The sequence below is a fragment of the Ctenocephalides felis genome, unplaced genomic scaffold (assembly GCF_003426905.1).
Source record: "Ctenocephalides felis isolate EL2017-DRISC unplaced genomic scaffold, ASM342690v1 CF-g0.4_SCAFFOLD_01604, whole genome shotgun sequence".
Taxonomy (NCBI): domain Eukaryota; kingdom Metazoa; phylum Arthropoda; class Insecta; order Siphonaptera; family Pulicidae; genus Ctenocephalides; species Ctenocephalides felis.
In genome coordinates, this window is record NW_020537758.1 from 24660461 (window position 1) to 24676939 (window position 16479).

The following is a 16479-nucleotide window of genomic DNA, read 5'->3' on the forward strand; positions in this document are numbered from 1 at the left end:
TGGATAATTTGTTATTGAGCGTAACATCTAGTATTTTTACTATATTGTCTAGAATATTAAAACATTTGTAGATTTTTTTATTAAAATTAATAATAGCAACATAATAATAAAAATGTCGTCTGTTAGTACTAAAAATAATAGTTGATTTTTTTTAAATTTGGAGAAAAAGATAGCATAAATATCTTTTTTCTCTAAATATAAAAAAAATCAACAATTATTTTTTCCTTTGTCTTTGTGTAATTGTCATTGTTGCCTATATATTTGTTGAAAAAATTTCATTTTTAATAAATATTTTATGAAATTAATGAATTTATTAATGTACATCACATTGAAGAGGAGACAAATCTAGTTTCAAAATGTTTACAACAAATTATTTAATAAATATTATAGATAATAATGTAAACTTTTGGTAGGGGATCGTTCAAGCATTACGTAAGCAGATTTATTACAATTATTTACCCCCCCCCATCCCCCTTGTCAGCAAAAGTAAGCAAAGCTCTTATCCCCTACCCCCATGCTTACGTAAACATTTTGCAATTAATGTAAAAAAATAAAAATACTACCTATGACGTAATCATCATCCAGACTCCCCTGCCTCCATGTCAACCCAAAATAAGCAAATCAACAACCCCCCCGCCCCCCTATAGTGCTTACGTAATACTTGAACGGCCCCTAGCGAGTTTGTTACTGTGTTTAATTTTTATTAATTCTGTTTATTTAAATACTAGATCCGTAACCGTAATTAACATTTCTGTAATTTCAGTCAAAATTAATAACCCAATTGCCTCAAGTATTCTAGAAATAAGACTATTTGTAAAGCTGTGAATATATATACGAGGTGCACATCTACACCAATATCTCAATACTACTAATTTTACTATTTTTATTACGCTATTGTTATGTGGCCTTGATTAAAAGAATGACCTCCGGAATCGCTGGTTATTCTTGAATAATGGACTGTATTTGAAAACTAAAACGTTCTTCTTCTCTGATAATAATAAACTAAAAAAATGACCTCACTTCAAATAATAAATGGAAACTCAGCAAAACTGCTAAACTCGACTGACTCGGAAGGAAACTGGAAGCGAACTGAAAACGCACTAGACCCAAACTGACCTCATATCTGAAACCTAGGTCAAAAGTTTTGGAAGGAAAGAGACATGTAGTCTTGATTAGAACGGAATAATTCGGTTGACATATTTTAAACCCAAGTTGGCGACTATATTATTATCGACACATGTAAATATTCATTGTGGCGTCACCATATTGTATCGATGTCACATCTGATTCCATTATTCACTCTTCGCCCTAAATAAAGTTCTACGCCATCCTTTATAATCTTGCCGTCTTTTCCGGCTGCATTGAAACGCGTTGACCCGCGATCTGACTCATATTTTTTGCTTTCAGCTGGTGATCGTCGCGGTGTGGATAACGTCGGCCGCCTACAGTTCCCCCAAGTTCATCTGGGTGCAGACTATAACTAATGTCCTTCCCGACGGACGGAGCGAAACGATATGCATTCAGCACAGGAAAAGGTACAACGCAGAGTTGTTCGATGTTGTCAACTTTGCTCTGCTCTATGTCACCCCCTTGTGTGTCATGACGGTGAGTAGATGATGACTAATTACATTTGTGTGTTAGATCTTGAGATCTATCAAAAGATTATGTTTGCGAAACTTAATGAGTCATATTTTTCCCAATTTTGTTTTATTATGGTATGGTAGGACAGTCGTCATAACAGCTAAACTACGAGTACATATACTGATTTTGAGGTAGAGTCTAAAAAGAGAAGTATGTTCGTTCGAACAAGTTTCCATTATTGCATTGAATCAGCACCCTACAATAACACGATTCATTTAACAGAGAGTCAAAAAAAAATTTTTTTTGTACGATTTCTTTTAATAAGTGTTAGGGACCGTTCAAGTATTACGTAAGCACCATAGGGGGGCGGGGGTTTGTTGATTTGCTTGTTTTGGGTTTACATGGGGGGCAAGGGAGTCTGGATGATGATTACGTCGTAGGTAGTATTTTTATTTTTACATTAATTGCAAAATGTTTACGTAAGCATGGGGGTAGGGGATAAGAGCTTTGCTTACTTTTGCTGACAAGGGGGATGGGGGGTAAATAATTGTAATAAATCTGCTTACGTAATGCTTGAACGATCCCTTACTTGTTTACAGATAGATCGCTTTGTTCGTTAATTTGCTATAAGTTGAACATTAGTAGTTAATTACTAGCAATTTGTTTTGTTTTATGTGAAATGTATATGTTGTGACCTGTATTTCTTGTCCTTTTCGATCAAAATGAGACAAAATACGAAATAGAAAGGGAAAGGAAAGTTCCATACAAGCAAACAAAAGATTTCACAAAGATTTAGTTCTCACAAAGTCATTGAAAACTTTATATTTAATCAATTTTAATAATCTATAAAAATATCAGCGAGTTATCTAAGTTTCAACAATTTTATGTACTATGGTTAGAATAAAAATACTTTTAACAATATTATATTACTTTGGAAATTGCTATTTTCCCGCATAAATAAAATTTAACAATCCTGTTAAACTTTATTCGATTCACTACAGTTTTTTTAAATGAAATACATTCTATATAAATACATATATATATATACATATATATATATATATATATATATATATATATATATATATGTGTGTGTGTGTGTGTGTGTGTAGGTATATATGTATATATATTATATACGATTCAATATTAAATTATATGACCTTTCTTCATAAAGCTTTCGATTTTTCGCGACGTCATGGAACATTCACAGTTTCATCAGACAGATAAACTTGATCCCATAAAACATGATAATAAAATTATAATTCGTCTACTTTGTATATTATTATATCGCAAGAGTTATTGCTGGCGTGTTTTGTTATCATATTATAAAATAGATGTAATTTCATAAAAGTTATAGAAAGAACTCAAATATAAAAAAGTGCCGTAAATAGAATTTAAGAGTGAAAGATCGTAATAAGATTTTTCTTTATGAATATTGTCTGTCTGGGTACGGCTTTGTAAAAGTGAATATGAAAACGTAGAAGAATTAAGTATTTATTTTAAAATAAGAATGTTACAAACTTGATTCTAATGGAAGGCCCAGGATTGGCCGGAACGGTCTCGGATTTCTACCTTTTGCGTCCAGGATTTTTCTATAAACATATGTCCCAAATTCTAATTTTTGTTCCAAATTTTCAGGATTTTTAAAAAGTTTAGATAGGAATTAAATCTGTTCTATTACTTGTTAATGAAATTACATCAACGCATCAGAATAAATCAACTAAATTAACCCAAATTTTAAAAGCTAAAGCCTCTTCTTGAGTAATTTGGAACTATCATTTTTAAATTCACGAAAATTAGCAAAAATTATACTGAATAAATTTTGCCTAAAACACCCTTAAACCTATTCTTTTTATTAAAGTTAATTATGCAGAAAATTAGAAGCAAATCAATTATAAATCAAAAAATATAAAATATAATACTCATTGTCAACCTACTCCCCAGGATACGGTATAAAAATATGGTCTATAGTGGAGACTCTAGTTAAATAAGTTAGAATGTATAAAATATCCACAATTAGCAACTTTATAGTTGAAAAATCATACAGATATACTAATATATTACTAATACGACAGTTTTTTTTTAAAAAATTGTCCGATATTTGCTTATATTTAACTTATAATAGTTTATTTACTTGAAAAAAATTTAAACAATAAGTAAAATTTGTCTGTTTTTATAGTTATTAGGATTGTTTGATAAAATATGAATAAATTTATATGTAACGTAGAATATAACCTGGCTTAAAAAAATAACATTTATTTTCGTGTTATAACATCTATAAATTGCAATTTGCATTTTTTAACTTCCCGTAGGGTAATTGTAATGGACCGAAAATCAGAATTGAAAATTTTTACATTTCTCGACGTTTTCAAGGTTTCTGAACATTTTGGTATACCTCAGAAAAAATGGATGTGTGTGTGTGTGTGTGCATGTATGTATGGATACAAATTTCCAGTCACGTTTTCGGGCGCACGGATCAACCGATTTGAATGGTTCAAAAAACATTCGATTCCTATCGATAGGGAGAAGAGCTGATTAGTTTTTGGCAAAGGCAGGTCCAGTAGTTACAGAGATAAAGAGCAAAGAGCGCAGAAAATAGAAATCGACTTTTGGAGTGAACGGAGCATCCGATTTGAATGATCTAAAAAACATTCAATTAGTAATGATTGGGAGAAGTGATTATTAGTTTTTGGCAATGGCCATTTCCAAGATACAGAGCTAAATGTGCAGAACTAAGCATCCAATTTAAATGATTCAAAAAACTTTCAGCTTGTTTTAACAAAATAATTGATTTTGGAAAAAAAATTGTATAATTTTTTTTCTTTTTTTTTTAGTTTTTTCTCTGTATTGTATTCTGACTAAAATTCTAATATACTTTAAACAAATAATTTTAACTTTGCAATTCAGTTTATATAATTCTTATAAATATTAGACAATGTTACAATATTAATAAAAACCTATTTGAAAACATTCAGTATTCCTCGAACATTTCGTTACGGTACGGAAAGTTCCAGCAATTTGCCTTAAGGCACGATGCCACCCACCCCACTAGTTTCAATTTATTATTCAATAACATAAATGTCAACATGTAGTAATATATTATCTGTAAATAAAAACGTGAAATAAAATCTTCAATATCGATACATAACATAATACTTACCCATTAACTACTGCCAATAAGATATCCGTTAAGCCTTCGACGTGGTAATTACACTTCCGCGTTAATGTATCTCTCTCAGGTATCGATTTGTTCTTATCAGGTGCTCTACACTCGTATAGCGGTCGGTCTCTGGCGCAGCTCCCGCGGCCTGCAGCGGGCTGCTGCGAGCAAAGCGGCCACCAACAACGGGGCCGCCTATCACGCGGCCCTCTACAGGACGAGGTCGGGGAGGTACGACTCCAGAATGGTCAACGGGCCCCAGGTGAGATTAACTATATTAGCGACGCTGTTCTATATGTAGTATAAATTTAATTAGGTATTATAACTATGATAATTTGTAGATTCGTGCTGTGTTAAAGTGTTGAAAAGTTAAAAGTCTGACATGGGTAATTAAAATAACGGCAGAGCCGGTTAAAGATGATTTTATTTTAGATTTTAATTTTTTTTTTATAAATTTTATAATTATTCAGTTTTGTGATAAATATAATCGTAATAAATATTATTTTTTATGATATTTCTTTAATATAAGTAGATTTATATTATAAATAAAATATATATATATATATATATATATATATACAGGGCCGGTCCTGGGGTCCTCAGCGAACGCATGCAATTTTTTTCTAGCGCCCTACCCCCTAATAATGTTAACTGTTTTAATAGTTTATTGTTAAAATAGTATAAATATTAACGTATTTTTTTGTATTTAATTTAAATAATCATTCCGGATTTAGTACATAAAAAATAATCTAAAAATATAATCTAAAACCGTGTAAAATTCATTTGCGGGTTGATCATAATCAAATTTTTAGATTTTCATTTATTTCTATCGTAAGTGTAATATTAATATTTGGGTTTTGAAACATTTTACTTATTTAGTTTGCCATATATCCTATTGAGCAAATCATGATAAGAGGGCAAAAAAACTAGCCTTTCATTTTTGAACATAACACTCGTATTTCATGTAGGATTTTTAAAATTTTAATTTAATTAAAATAATTGATATCGTAAAGGCCCAACTGTATTCATGTTTACTTTGCCATTAAATTCAGAGTATCAGATTGTTGTTTTGAAGTTAAGTTTTTAACGTTTTTCAAAGGTATTGTCCAAAGATTAGTAAAAAATGCGAAAAATTACATATTTCTTGAACTATATCGAAACAAAAAAAAACTAATTATATTTGTATCTGTATTATTTTCGCATAGTTAATAATCAAATTTAGAGTATGAACACCACTATGTATAAAAAAGCTCAAAGATTTTTGTTCCAATGTAAATTTTGCTTCCATTTTTCATATTTTCTTCATTTCCATGACTTCAAAATTTAAAGTTTATCAGATGCGAAGCTTTTGCTATAAAAACAAAAGTTACAATTCAATTTCTCAGAATAAATAAGCCATTTTCGAAGCACTGACTCCCCATTTTCCATTTTCTCTGATTTAATTTGTATCTATTATTTTAATAAGTTCCGTTTCAACTAGTTAGATAGACTATTATAATCTAGTATGTATTCTTGATTTTATATTGAAAAAAATAAATAATATATCATAAATTTTATTTCCGAACCATATTTTGGCGCCCCTAAGGCTTGCACCCGCATTTTTCGCATGCATTGCATGCAAGGTAGAACCGACCCTGTATATATATATATATATATATATATATATATACATATATTCAACATATTAAATATATATAGGACTGTCACAATCAACCTTTCGTTGCAAAATGGTCAAAATTATTATCTTCATTTAGTTTTTTCGAATCGAATATTCATTATTTTTTAGTAACATATTTGTTGTTGTAATGTTTATTTTATTGTTTTATGTTTTTATTGTTAGTTCTTTAGTGTTATGAGTCAAAATAACTTCTGCGTTTTGTCCACTGAAAAAAAGTAAAATGAGGTATCGAAACGTATAGATATTATATTACTTGAATAGAAGAAGTACATACCTTGTTTAATGGCGACACACACTTGCACACGCACATATACATAGGATAGGGCGTGGCACAAAGGTCCAATTTGGCTTTCAGCAATTATATTGTGAAAACCGAACCAAATATATCTGAAGATCTGACTGTATTCAGTAAAACTCCCAGATAATTCATCATTGTGAAAACGTGTTTTTTTCTCAAAAATTTGTCACCTTGTCTTATTTACCCCATGGGCTTGGTAAAATGGAACGGCTTGGGGGCAAACAGATCCAATATCTCACATTTAATTTTAAAATAATTGAACGAAATAATAGCTACATTATTTAAGAAATGCAAAATATTAATTTCATGGGTACATTTTTTACAGAGATAACACTGTATATAACCTAGATCTAGTATTTCAAAAATATTCATGAGAAGTGTTGGAATAACTATTAATTTAATATATTTCTTGTAAAATTACTATTTTAACTTAATTTTCTTTTTTGTTTACTATGATTTATTTAGCATGATTTCGTTCATCTCCTTTCCTATAATTCTTTTATTAACTCCAGACGATCCCTGACATATCATTGGACTGTTCGCCTTCGTCCTGCGAACTTGGTTTAAATAATTAGAGCTATTCATCTGAGTGATTGGCGTATCTAATTCTTATAGTCTTAGACTCTATTTGCATAGGATAGCATCATCGGGCAACCAACGGTTTGTTTGTTAATGTGGGTTTCCAACGACCCCTGAATATACAATAGCGGCTGTACGACACTCAAAAACTTTGTGTTTTGCTAGGACGTAATATTATCCGAGTTGAAATACATAAGTATTCAGCAGACTGGTATAATAGGATAATCTGACTTTAAGAAAGCTTCTACAAGCCAGTGAGCACGTTGTCAGTCTATTTAAATGCGAATGATAGAAACGGTGACAAAACTTGCTTATTTGACGGTTGATGTTATGTAAGTGATTATGTTTACATTGTTGGTTCACCATTAACAACAGAATTTATATACTTACACACACATGAATATATATATATATATATATATATATATATATATATAAAGTAATATATATCGCATACCAACCTATCAAATTGATATGACATGTTGAGCATTTCAACCCATATCATGTCAAGATAGTAAAATTCCAAATATTTTTTGTGTATGAAGAATAATTATATATTATATATTATAAATAATATTTCCACTATAACGTTCAATTAAATAAAAATAATTATATAATAATATATAATACTGAAATTTTTACTATATATATACGCTATAAAAGAAATTAATTTTAATAATGAATTAATTTTCTAATCGAATCATTTTAGTTATGTTTTTCTTTCATATCCACCAATTAAATGAGGTGTAATATTCAAACCACTATTTGAAAATAACTTATTTGTGAAAAATTTATTGAATTTATTGGATAACCTGCAAGAGATTTTCACATTATAATGCTATACGACAATTTCTGATTTCTTAATGATTACCTCACATTATTTACACATCTCATAAAGTCGATTAGCCTTCCACTAACATTAGCTCTATTTTTGACTTTGTCGAGCAGAAAGCTCTTTTTACCTAATATAACTCTGATTCGGTTTCTTTCGCTCAGTAGAGTTTTTTTCTGTTCGAATCTGTTAAGTACTCTTCATTTATTACCTTTTCGGTTCAACTCTAGCTGCACATCTTCAAGCATTCAAAATAGTTTTGGTGTACTTTACTTACTTAGAGCCATGGTTCGTGCAGATACTCCGTAATAAAAATATAGCATTTTATCAGTTTTATTGTATATCCCTTATTATATATCGTAAGAGTGGAAACAAACAGTAATAACGTCGGACAAGTATAACACCGTTATTAGTTTCATGATATGGCACTCTGGGGAGTTAATACTGGAGGAAACTGTTGTTTTGCTGCTGCTGCTGCTGCTGCATTGCGTCTCGTCGCCTCCGAGAAATTCATTTCAAACTCTGTTGCAAAATGTGGCATAAATTTTCAGAAAGATTAGATACGGAAACTGGCATAATGAACGTATAAAGCGTACATAAATCAAGGATTGTTTGCACGGATTTATTAAAAAAATGTTTGTTTGTTTTTAAAATTAGCTTTATGTTTTTGAATTTTGATTCAGCAAACAATTATTTTTGTATGTTTATTTTAACTCAATTATTTTTAATATTTAGTTGAGATTGTATTCATTGTTTAAAACAATTTTTAGTCATTTATATTTACTGAATGATGACATATAAAGTGTCAAATAAAGAATGATTATTAAAATAATTATTAATAATAATCATTATATTAAATATGTTTCAACCTCGAAAAAATAATCGACATTTTAAAAACATGCATTTATTCTTTGTCCAGTTATTTTTATATTTGTGATACAATATCTATATATATTAAACATTTCATTTTTTTATTATTACAAACCACAAAATTAGTTTTGTCCAAAATAAAAATTTTCATTAAAATCTCTGCGCTGGTTAGCTCAAGGTGTTGTTAAGTACTCTAGTAAAATAAAAATAATTTCCAACAATCTTTTTCTCTTAGTATTTCAGCGGCTTATGAAGGTTCTTCAAGAAAAACTTTTTAATTAGAAAAAGATTAAATATATAATATTAAACATTATCGTTTATAATATATACTGCAAAAATTTTACGAATATTTCATGTAACGTCTGGGTTAGCACAAAAACTTATCAAAAGTTTTGGAGACAAAGTTTCTATCTCGTCTTCTCGGGAACAAGATGGAATGTAAAAAGCAAATCACGTAGGAGGATTAGTTTAAATAGAATCAGCAAAATGATAAAAGAGTGAATAATTTAATTTACTTTTTCTACTTATTTTACACACGTAAAAAATGTGATATACTTCACGCATTTTTGGAAAAAAATAATTATAGAGTATAATTATTGTACATAACTAATGCAAAATTATTATTTTTGCAAATCTACGCAAATATATCTGCGAATGCATTATCAAAATTCATATTCCTGATGCCATCACTTTAAGATGCTTGCACCTGATATAGACATGTTCCTTTTCTATCAGCATTTAACCTTTTATCTATATTTTTGATAACATTACGTTCTTATAAATATGTTAACATACCTAATTTTCTATTAATATATTTTTCATAATGTCAAAAGGTTAAAGTGCTTTCCTCTTGCATGAATAATACTTTTGATATGATTATGATTTTAAGTATCCTTTGTGCTATGGATATTTAATTAGGACATTATGTAAATAGATGCTTTTAGTAAGCTAGAACAAAATGAGTTAGAACGAACACGTGTTCTTAATTTCTTTATAAAAAATATTAATATGCACTTAATTTAATGGTTTCATAATATTATATATATATATATATATATATATATATATATATATTAGTGATGTGCCGACTCGAAAAATTCCCGATTCGAATGATTCGAATCAGAAAAAAACCTGATTCGAATCATGATTCGAATCAACTCGAATCAAGTATATATATGGACAAAAAAAATGATGGATGTATTAATTTAGTAAAAGTGATCCAAATTTATAATCAAAATTGTCAGTTTAACCAATATAACCGACAAAGTAGAAATTGTAAACATAAATCACTATCAAAAAGTATATTCTGAAAATTATTAAAAATGATGTAATTTTGAGGACGGCTAAAACATATCTTCAAATTAATTTACAATAATAGATTACCAAACAATTGTGCATCACTAAAGCATATAAAATAATATTTGGAATCATGGGTCGATTGTTTATTTTACTATGTAATCAGTAAAGGATCGCATCTAAACTGAGAGCTGAAAGTTAATTTCATTAATGTGAATTTGCCTTTACTTACATAATCAGAAGTTAACATATTATTTACTGACTTTCTGGTGTTTAGTAATTGTTTCAAAAGAGAATTATATTGAAAGATTCCCGAAACTCGTTTCATAATTTCGAGTGGTTTATTCTGATAACATTTAAAATCTAAAACACTTAATTATTATCAAAATTGGGTATTGATATTTCACGAATAAAATCGCTCTCAGCGCTCCGTAAAATAAATAAACACGCAAGAACGACGACGCATTGTATCGCCCATACGGTTAACTCATATCGCTTGAACTCATATCGCTCGAACGGCTTGAAGTCGGGATGATTCGAATCAGAATTGAAGTCGGAATAACTCGTAACGCCGCTTGATTCGGTTTGGCTCATGAAGTCGGAACAACTCATAACGCCGTTTGATTCGGTTTGAGTCATGAAATCGGAATAACTCATATCGCCGCTTGATTCGAGTTGGCTCATATGAAGTCGGAACAACTCATATCGCCGTTTGATTCGGTTTGAGTCATGAAATCGGAATAACTCATATCGCCGCTTGATTCGAGTTGGCTCATATGAAGTCGGATGATATAGTTAGTCGATGAATGCGGTTAAAGTCACACAAAGACGATTGGAGTTGGCTGATACATTTAAGCATATTAAAGTCGGGTGGCTCGCATTATTTAATTCATTATTTATTTTTTATATTTATGATATTTATTTTTTATATTATTATAATATTGAATAAAATAAAAACATTTTTTTATATTTATATTTATGAAAAATTTTATATTCATGAAAAATTTGTGTTAATACATATTTTATCACAGTAAATATTTCGCGACTTGATGCGAGTTGATTCGAATCAAGTAAAATCTGATTCGAATCAAGTCGATAAAGGCTTGATTCGAATGATTCGAATCACTTGATTCGACTTGGCACATCACTAATATATATATATATATATATATATATATATATATATATATATATATAATATATATAATATAAAAATGAATCGCAAAATGTGTTGGTAAGCGCATAACTCAACAACGCCTGGACCAATTTGGCCAATTCTTGTTTTAAAATGTTCGTTGATGTACAAGGATGGTTCTTACGGCAAGAAAAAATCGAATAATTGCGGAAAACCCCTAAAAACAGCCCTTTACTTTTTCTCATACAATCGTTTTCTAACTAAAACGTAAAATCAATTTGAGCTTTATTGCTATTATATAACTTTTATATTAAATTACAAGCATTCACTGTATACTCCTTCTAAACGATTATTCAAATTTTGATAAATCTTTCTGAAGTGTGTTAAGGAAATTTTCTAAGATGTATGTGATTATAAAGTTCTGGGATGTATGTGCAATATTGTAGAAATAAATGGAAAAAAATTGCAAAAAACGACATGTCATTGTTTGCATTGAAAATAAATGCATACTATCATCTGCCAAAAATTTCAATTTACTTATGAACCTAGACAATATTTGAATATGTATAACAAATTCAAAAATATGAAATATCTGCATGTCTACAAGACAATAATTACTGTTTTTAGATAAGCGGTAAATATTAGTACATTATATTAAAAAATTGTATGCGTGGGTACAGGACAACGTCTGTCGGGTCATGTAGTATGTTTATATGTATACTGATATTCTTGAGTAAAAAATTCATATGGGCTGATTAGTTCAAAAGCACTAAATTCATGTATATTACAGTTTTACAGTATATCATTCTCGGCATTATACGAGGTCTGTTCAAAAAGTACCCGGAATTTTCGTTTTTTCAAAAAAATATTTATTTATTCGTCTACATTAATGTGGTCCCCTTCAAAGTAGTCCCCTCCAGATATAATACACTTATGCCAGCGTTTTTTCCAATTTTCGAAGCACCCTTGATATTCACTTTTTGATATGTCCTTGAGCACTCTCAGCGATTTTCTTCAATCGAGGAAAACCGCCGTCCTTTCATGGGTCTCTTCAACTTTGGGAATAGGAAAAAGTCACACGGAGCCATATCTGGTGAATTTTTGCACTTTGCAACACTTTATTTCATTTTTTACGCAAAATTTAATACAAATTCTTTGACTTTTCAATTCTTCCATTGTAAAAATCGCCGAGCTCAGAAAAACACGTCGAACCTTAGCGACTACCACAGACAAAGTAAACAGTGAATATAGCTGAAAATTTCATCATACTTTAGGGGCATGTATACCAACACAATAAAAAAAAAATTTTGACAATCAGACACTCCAGACCCGCGAAATTTAATTATTAGTAATTCCGGGTACTTTTTGAACACACCTCGTATATACATCATAAAATTTAATTATATGATGTAATTTTTCATTTATAATTATTTTTATATTTTGCGTACATGAAATGTACTCTTCTCTAGAACTTGTTAAATCAAACAACAAAAATTTATATTCACATACTAAAAATTAAATTATAAATGTAAAATATTCAACAAAACCTTAACATATATATAAAACAAAGATATCACAATTAATCAGGACATTGATAACAATATTTTTGTTCAGCCCCTAGACGGTTCGAGTACCCCCATGCTCTCCAGCAGCCACGGGCCCCTGCGCGGCGCGAGTTGGCGTGGACCGCGTCACTACCAGCAGCCAGCGGCCTACGGTACTCAGCCGACCGCCGCGGCCTACACGATGTCCGCCTCTTCGCAAAATGTTCTCCGTGCCAGACGAGGTGTCATCCGAATGCTGATTGCTGTTGTTTTAGCATTCGCCCTGTGCAATCTTCCTCTGCATGCTCGCAAAATGTGGCAGCATTGGTCCGCAGATTATAAAGGAGACAGCGATTTTAGTACTCTGTTCACGCCACTCACGTTCTTGGTGTCGTATTTCAACAGCGGGGTCAATCCATTGTTGTACGCGTTTCTGTCGAGAAATTTTAGAAAAGGTAGTTATATATATATATATATATATATATATATATATATATATTTGGTTTTTCAATTTAGGCTTTAAGGGGCACAACTAGTGTGAAATTTTGAAAAAATCGAATTTTGTTTTTTTTTATATTTCGCTAGATTACACCTTTAAAAATAACATATTAAAATTTCAAATCGATATCTCAAATAGTTTTTCAGTTACAGCCATTTAAAAAGTATACATATAGTATATAGTACAACAATCATTTTATCTTTAAACGCGTTTTTCTCGAAACAGCATTTTCCGAATTTGCTGCAGTGATTACTCAAAAACGAATGATCCGATCACTATCATTTTTTTACATGTTCTGTATATAGTTCTCAGTAAAATGAACTATCGATTTTTTGATCGGATCAAAAATCGAAATTTGGCAGTCGAAAAACGACCAAAATTTTGGGTAAGATTCGACTTTTTTAAAAAAAAAACGCCGCCATTTTGTCAGTTTTTGATTCATTTTTTTATCGTAGTTTATTTTACAGATAATATTATCTAGTTTAACGAGAATTTTTTTTTTTATTTCATCCACGTAGAAGGCCAGAATTACTGCAGCAATTAAGGGCCTCTTTTTTGTCGCGCCGTTGGAGATCGACGATAACTTGAAAAATAGTTAATTTTTTTCTTCAAAAATTTTACTATGTATTTTTAAAACATATATAAATATATTTCTAAAATTTTGAAATGATTGATGAAGTAGTTTTTTCAATATAAATTTCCAAAAATAACCTTTTTTTTAGGCGGTTACACTAGTTGTGCCCCTTAATACCTACCGTAATATTAAATTGAATCATTTAAAATATTTGTGTAATAAATTAGTTCGTAGATAAGTTTATAATTGACGTTCTGTGGGCTTTTTGTTTTACATAGAAAAATAGGAGAACAAAAAATCAGTTATTAATGCCTGTTTTATTAATATATAAATAATAACTTTATTATTATTATATTATATTTTTAACAGCAATCAAAACCTTACGTCCTATGAGCTGTTGGGCTGAAATTTCTCTTTACTTCTTATTTTTAGATGGTAACCCAATGGTTAATCCATCCATATTTGATGATTTTTGTTATTAGAATTAATGTAATATGGCTGACTTTTTATTGGTGCAGCAATGCCGGGCAAGGGCTATTTTCACTTGGAAACATATTGCTATCTATATTTCCAAGTGCAAATCGTTGTCACTGCTGCCTGACAACAGACTGCTCAAAGTGGGTATCGAACCCGGGACCTCTGAAACAAGTCCCGTCGCTCTTAACCGCTTACCTACGGGCGAGCCCAGCCTGTATATACAAATAAGAAATTTTGTCGGTATTAATGAATTATGTAACTCTCAAGTCACACCGGTCTATAATGTTTGCTATTCTGTGTTTGAAAATGTTATTTCAGGTTGAAAAGCCTAGCGAAAGCTCATAAATATTGTAATTGTTATATAAAATATCAAAATTAAATATTATTTGGTAAATTATCGAAAAATTTAGAATGTGACCTCTAAATTACACCGGGGTATTTTATTTGTATTATTTTATTTGTATTACGATCAAAATAAATATAGTTCTTTGAAGATACCATTATCTATTCTCACATTATTTCCATTCGTTTTAAAACAGTTAAGTAAAACATTTTATATTTTTAAATGATTTCAAACTATTTTCTAAATTTTATTTTAATGTAGTAATTCAAAAACATCTCCTGAATAAATCAAAACATTCGTCTTTTGAAGTGCATCGAAGTATCATTCAATAAGCTTACAGAATACATTTTATATAATTTTCTTTCCATAACTTTGCTTTAGATAAAATGAGTACGATTTTGATATGCGTCTAGAATTTTTGCTGCGTAGTCATTTAATTAATTAATTATATATATATATATATATATATATATATATATATATATATGTGTGTGTGTGTGTGTGTGTGTGTGTTAAAGAAGTTAGTTTTGATGTTGAGAAATATGAGTAAGTTCTTCAAGGGCAATACATCAAACAAAAGGCAAAGATTTAGAAGTTAATCTTTAATTTGTTCCAAACGTTTCGACATAGGATTTTATGTCATCATCAGTGGATATAAATAAGGTCCTAAATCAGTAACTAACGTATGGCACATATTTTTGCACTATCATATATACACTAACTTGTTTTTTTGTTTTTGTTGAACAGAGCATTATTTGTGAAATATAATATATTTTACACGGAAAAAGTAGTTTATGCGTACATTTTCGAGGCAATAATCTAATAAATACATATATATATATATATATATATATATATATATATACAGTGGCGTCGGAACCGTGTGGGCTGTGTGGGATTGAGCCCACCCATGAAATTTGATGGGTCCACCCTTCAATATCAAAATATGATAGGGCCTAATAACTAAAAAAAACGAACCCACTGGCTGCCTACCAAAAAAACGACGAAAACCCATCAAAAATTTGCTTCCGACGCCACTGTATATATATATATATATATATGTGTGTGTGTGTGTGTATGTGTAATATACATATATTACACACAAATATATTTATTTAATGACGTAGCATTAATGATTATAAAAGTGCTCAACTATTATTTTATTTCGATTCAGTGACAACAATATAACAATATGATTGAATTTGAAACAAAGTATAACAAAAGTTTAAAATAATAAGGTATTAAATATAATTTATTTGAAAATATAGCATCATATTCATTACCAATCAATAAATATTTCAATATCTAACATAATTGTATAATTTCAAATTGAAATCTTTTATGATTATATTTGTTAACATTTTTTTCAGGTATGCGAGAAGTGTTATTCTGTTCGTGTGGAACATCTAGAAACAGAAACAAAAACGGATGTGGCACCTCGTCCCAGCGTCTCCTGCACGCGCACCGCGCGCTGTCCAGGCGGGCAACCCCGCAGACCAGCTCGTTCGCCCTGCGCTCCTGCACGACCAAACATCCGAACTGCACCTCCCTTACAAACATCGACGACGGCTGCGACAGCTGAGACGAGGTCCCGCCTGAGGAAAGTTGCGTTT

The 16479-nt window shown here is 30.2% G+C and overlaps 1 protein-coding gene across 1 annotated transcript in view; it reads left to right on the forward strand.

Moving 5' to 3' along the window:
• The window catches only part of LOC113373546 (trissin receptor), a 121611-nt gene extending 105132 nt beyond the window's left edge, over positions 1-16479 (forward strand). The window contains exons 4-7 of the mRNA XM_026613837.1: positions 1408-1605; positions 4842-4898; positions 13134-13428; positions 16237-16479. Of these exons, the coding sequence (XP_026469622.1) occupies positions 1408-1605; positions 4842-4898; positions 13134-13428; positions 16237-16448 (762 nt within the window). The 3' untranslated portion in view covers positions 16449-16479. The remainder of the gene's footprint in view (positions 1-1407; positions 1606-4841; positions 4899-13133; positions 13429-16236) is intronic.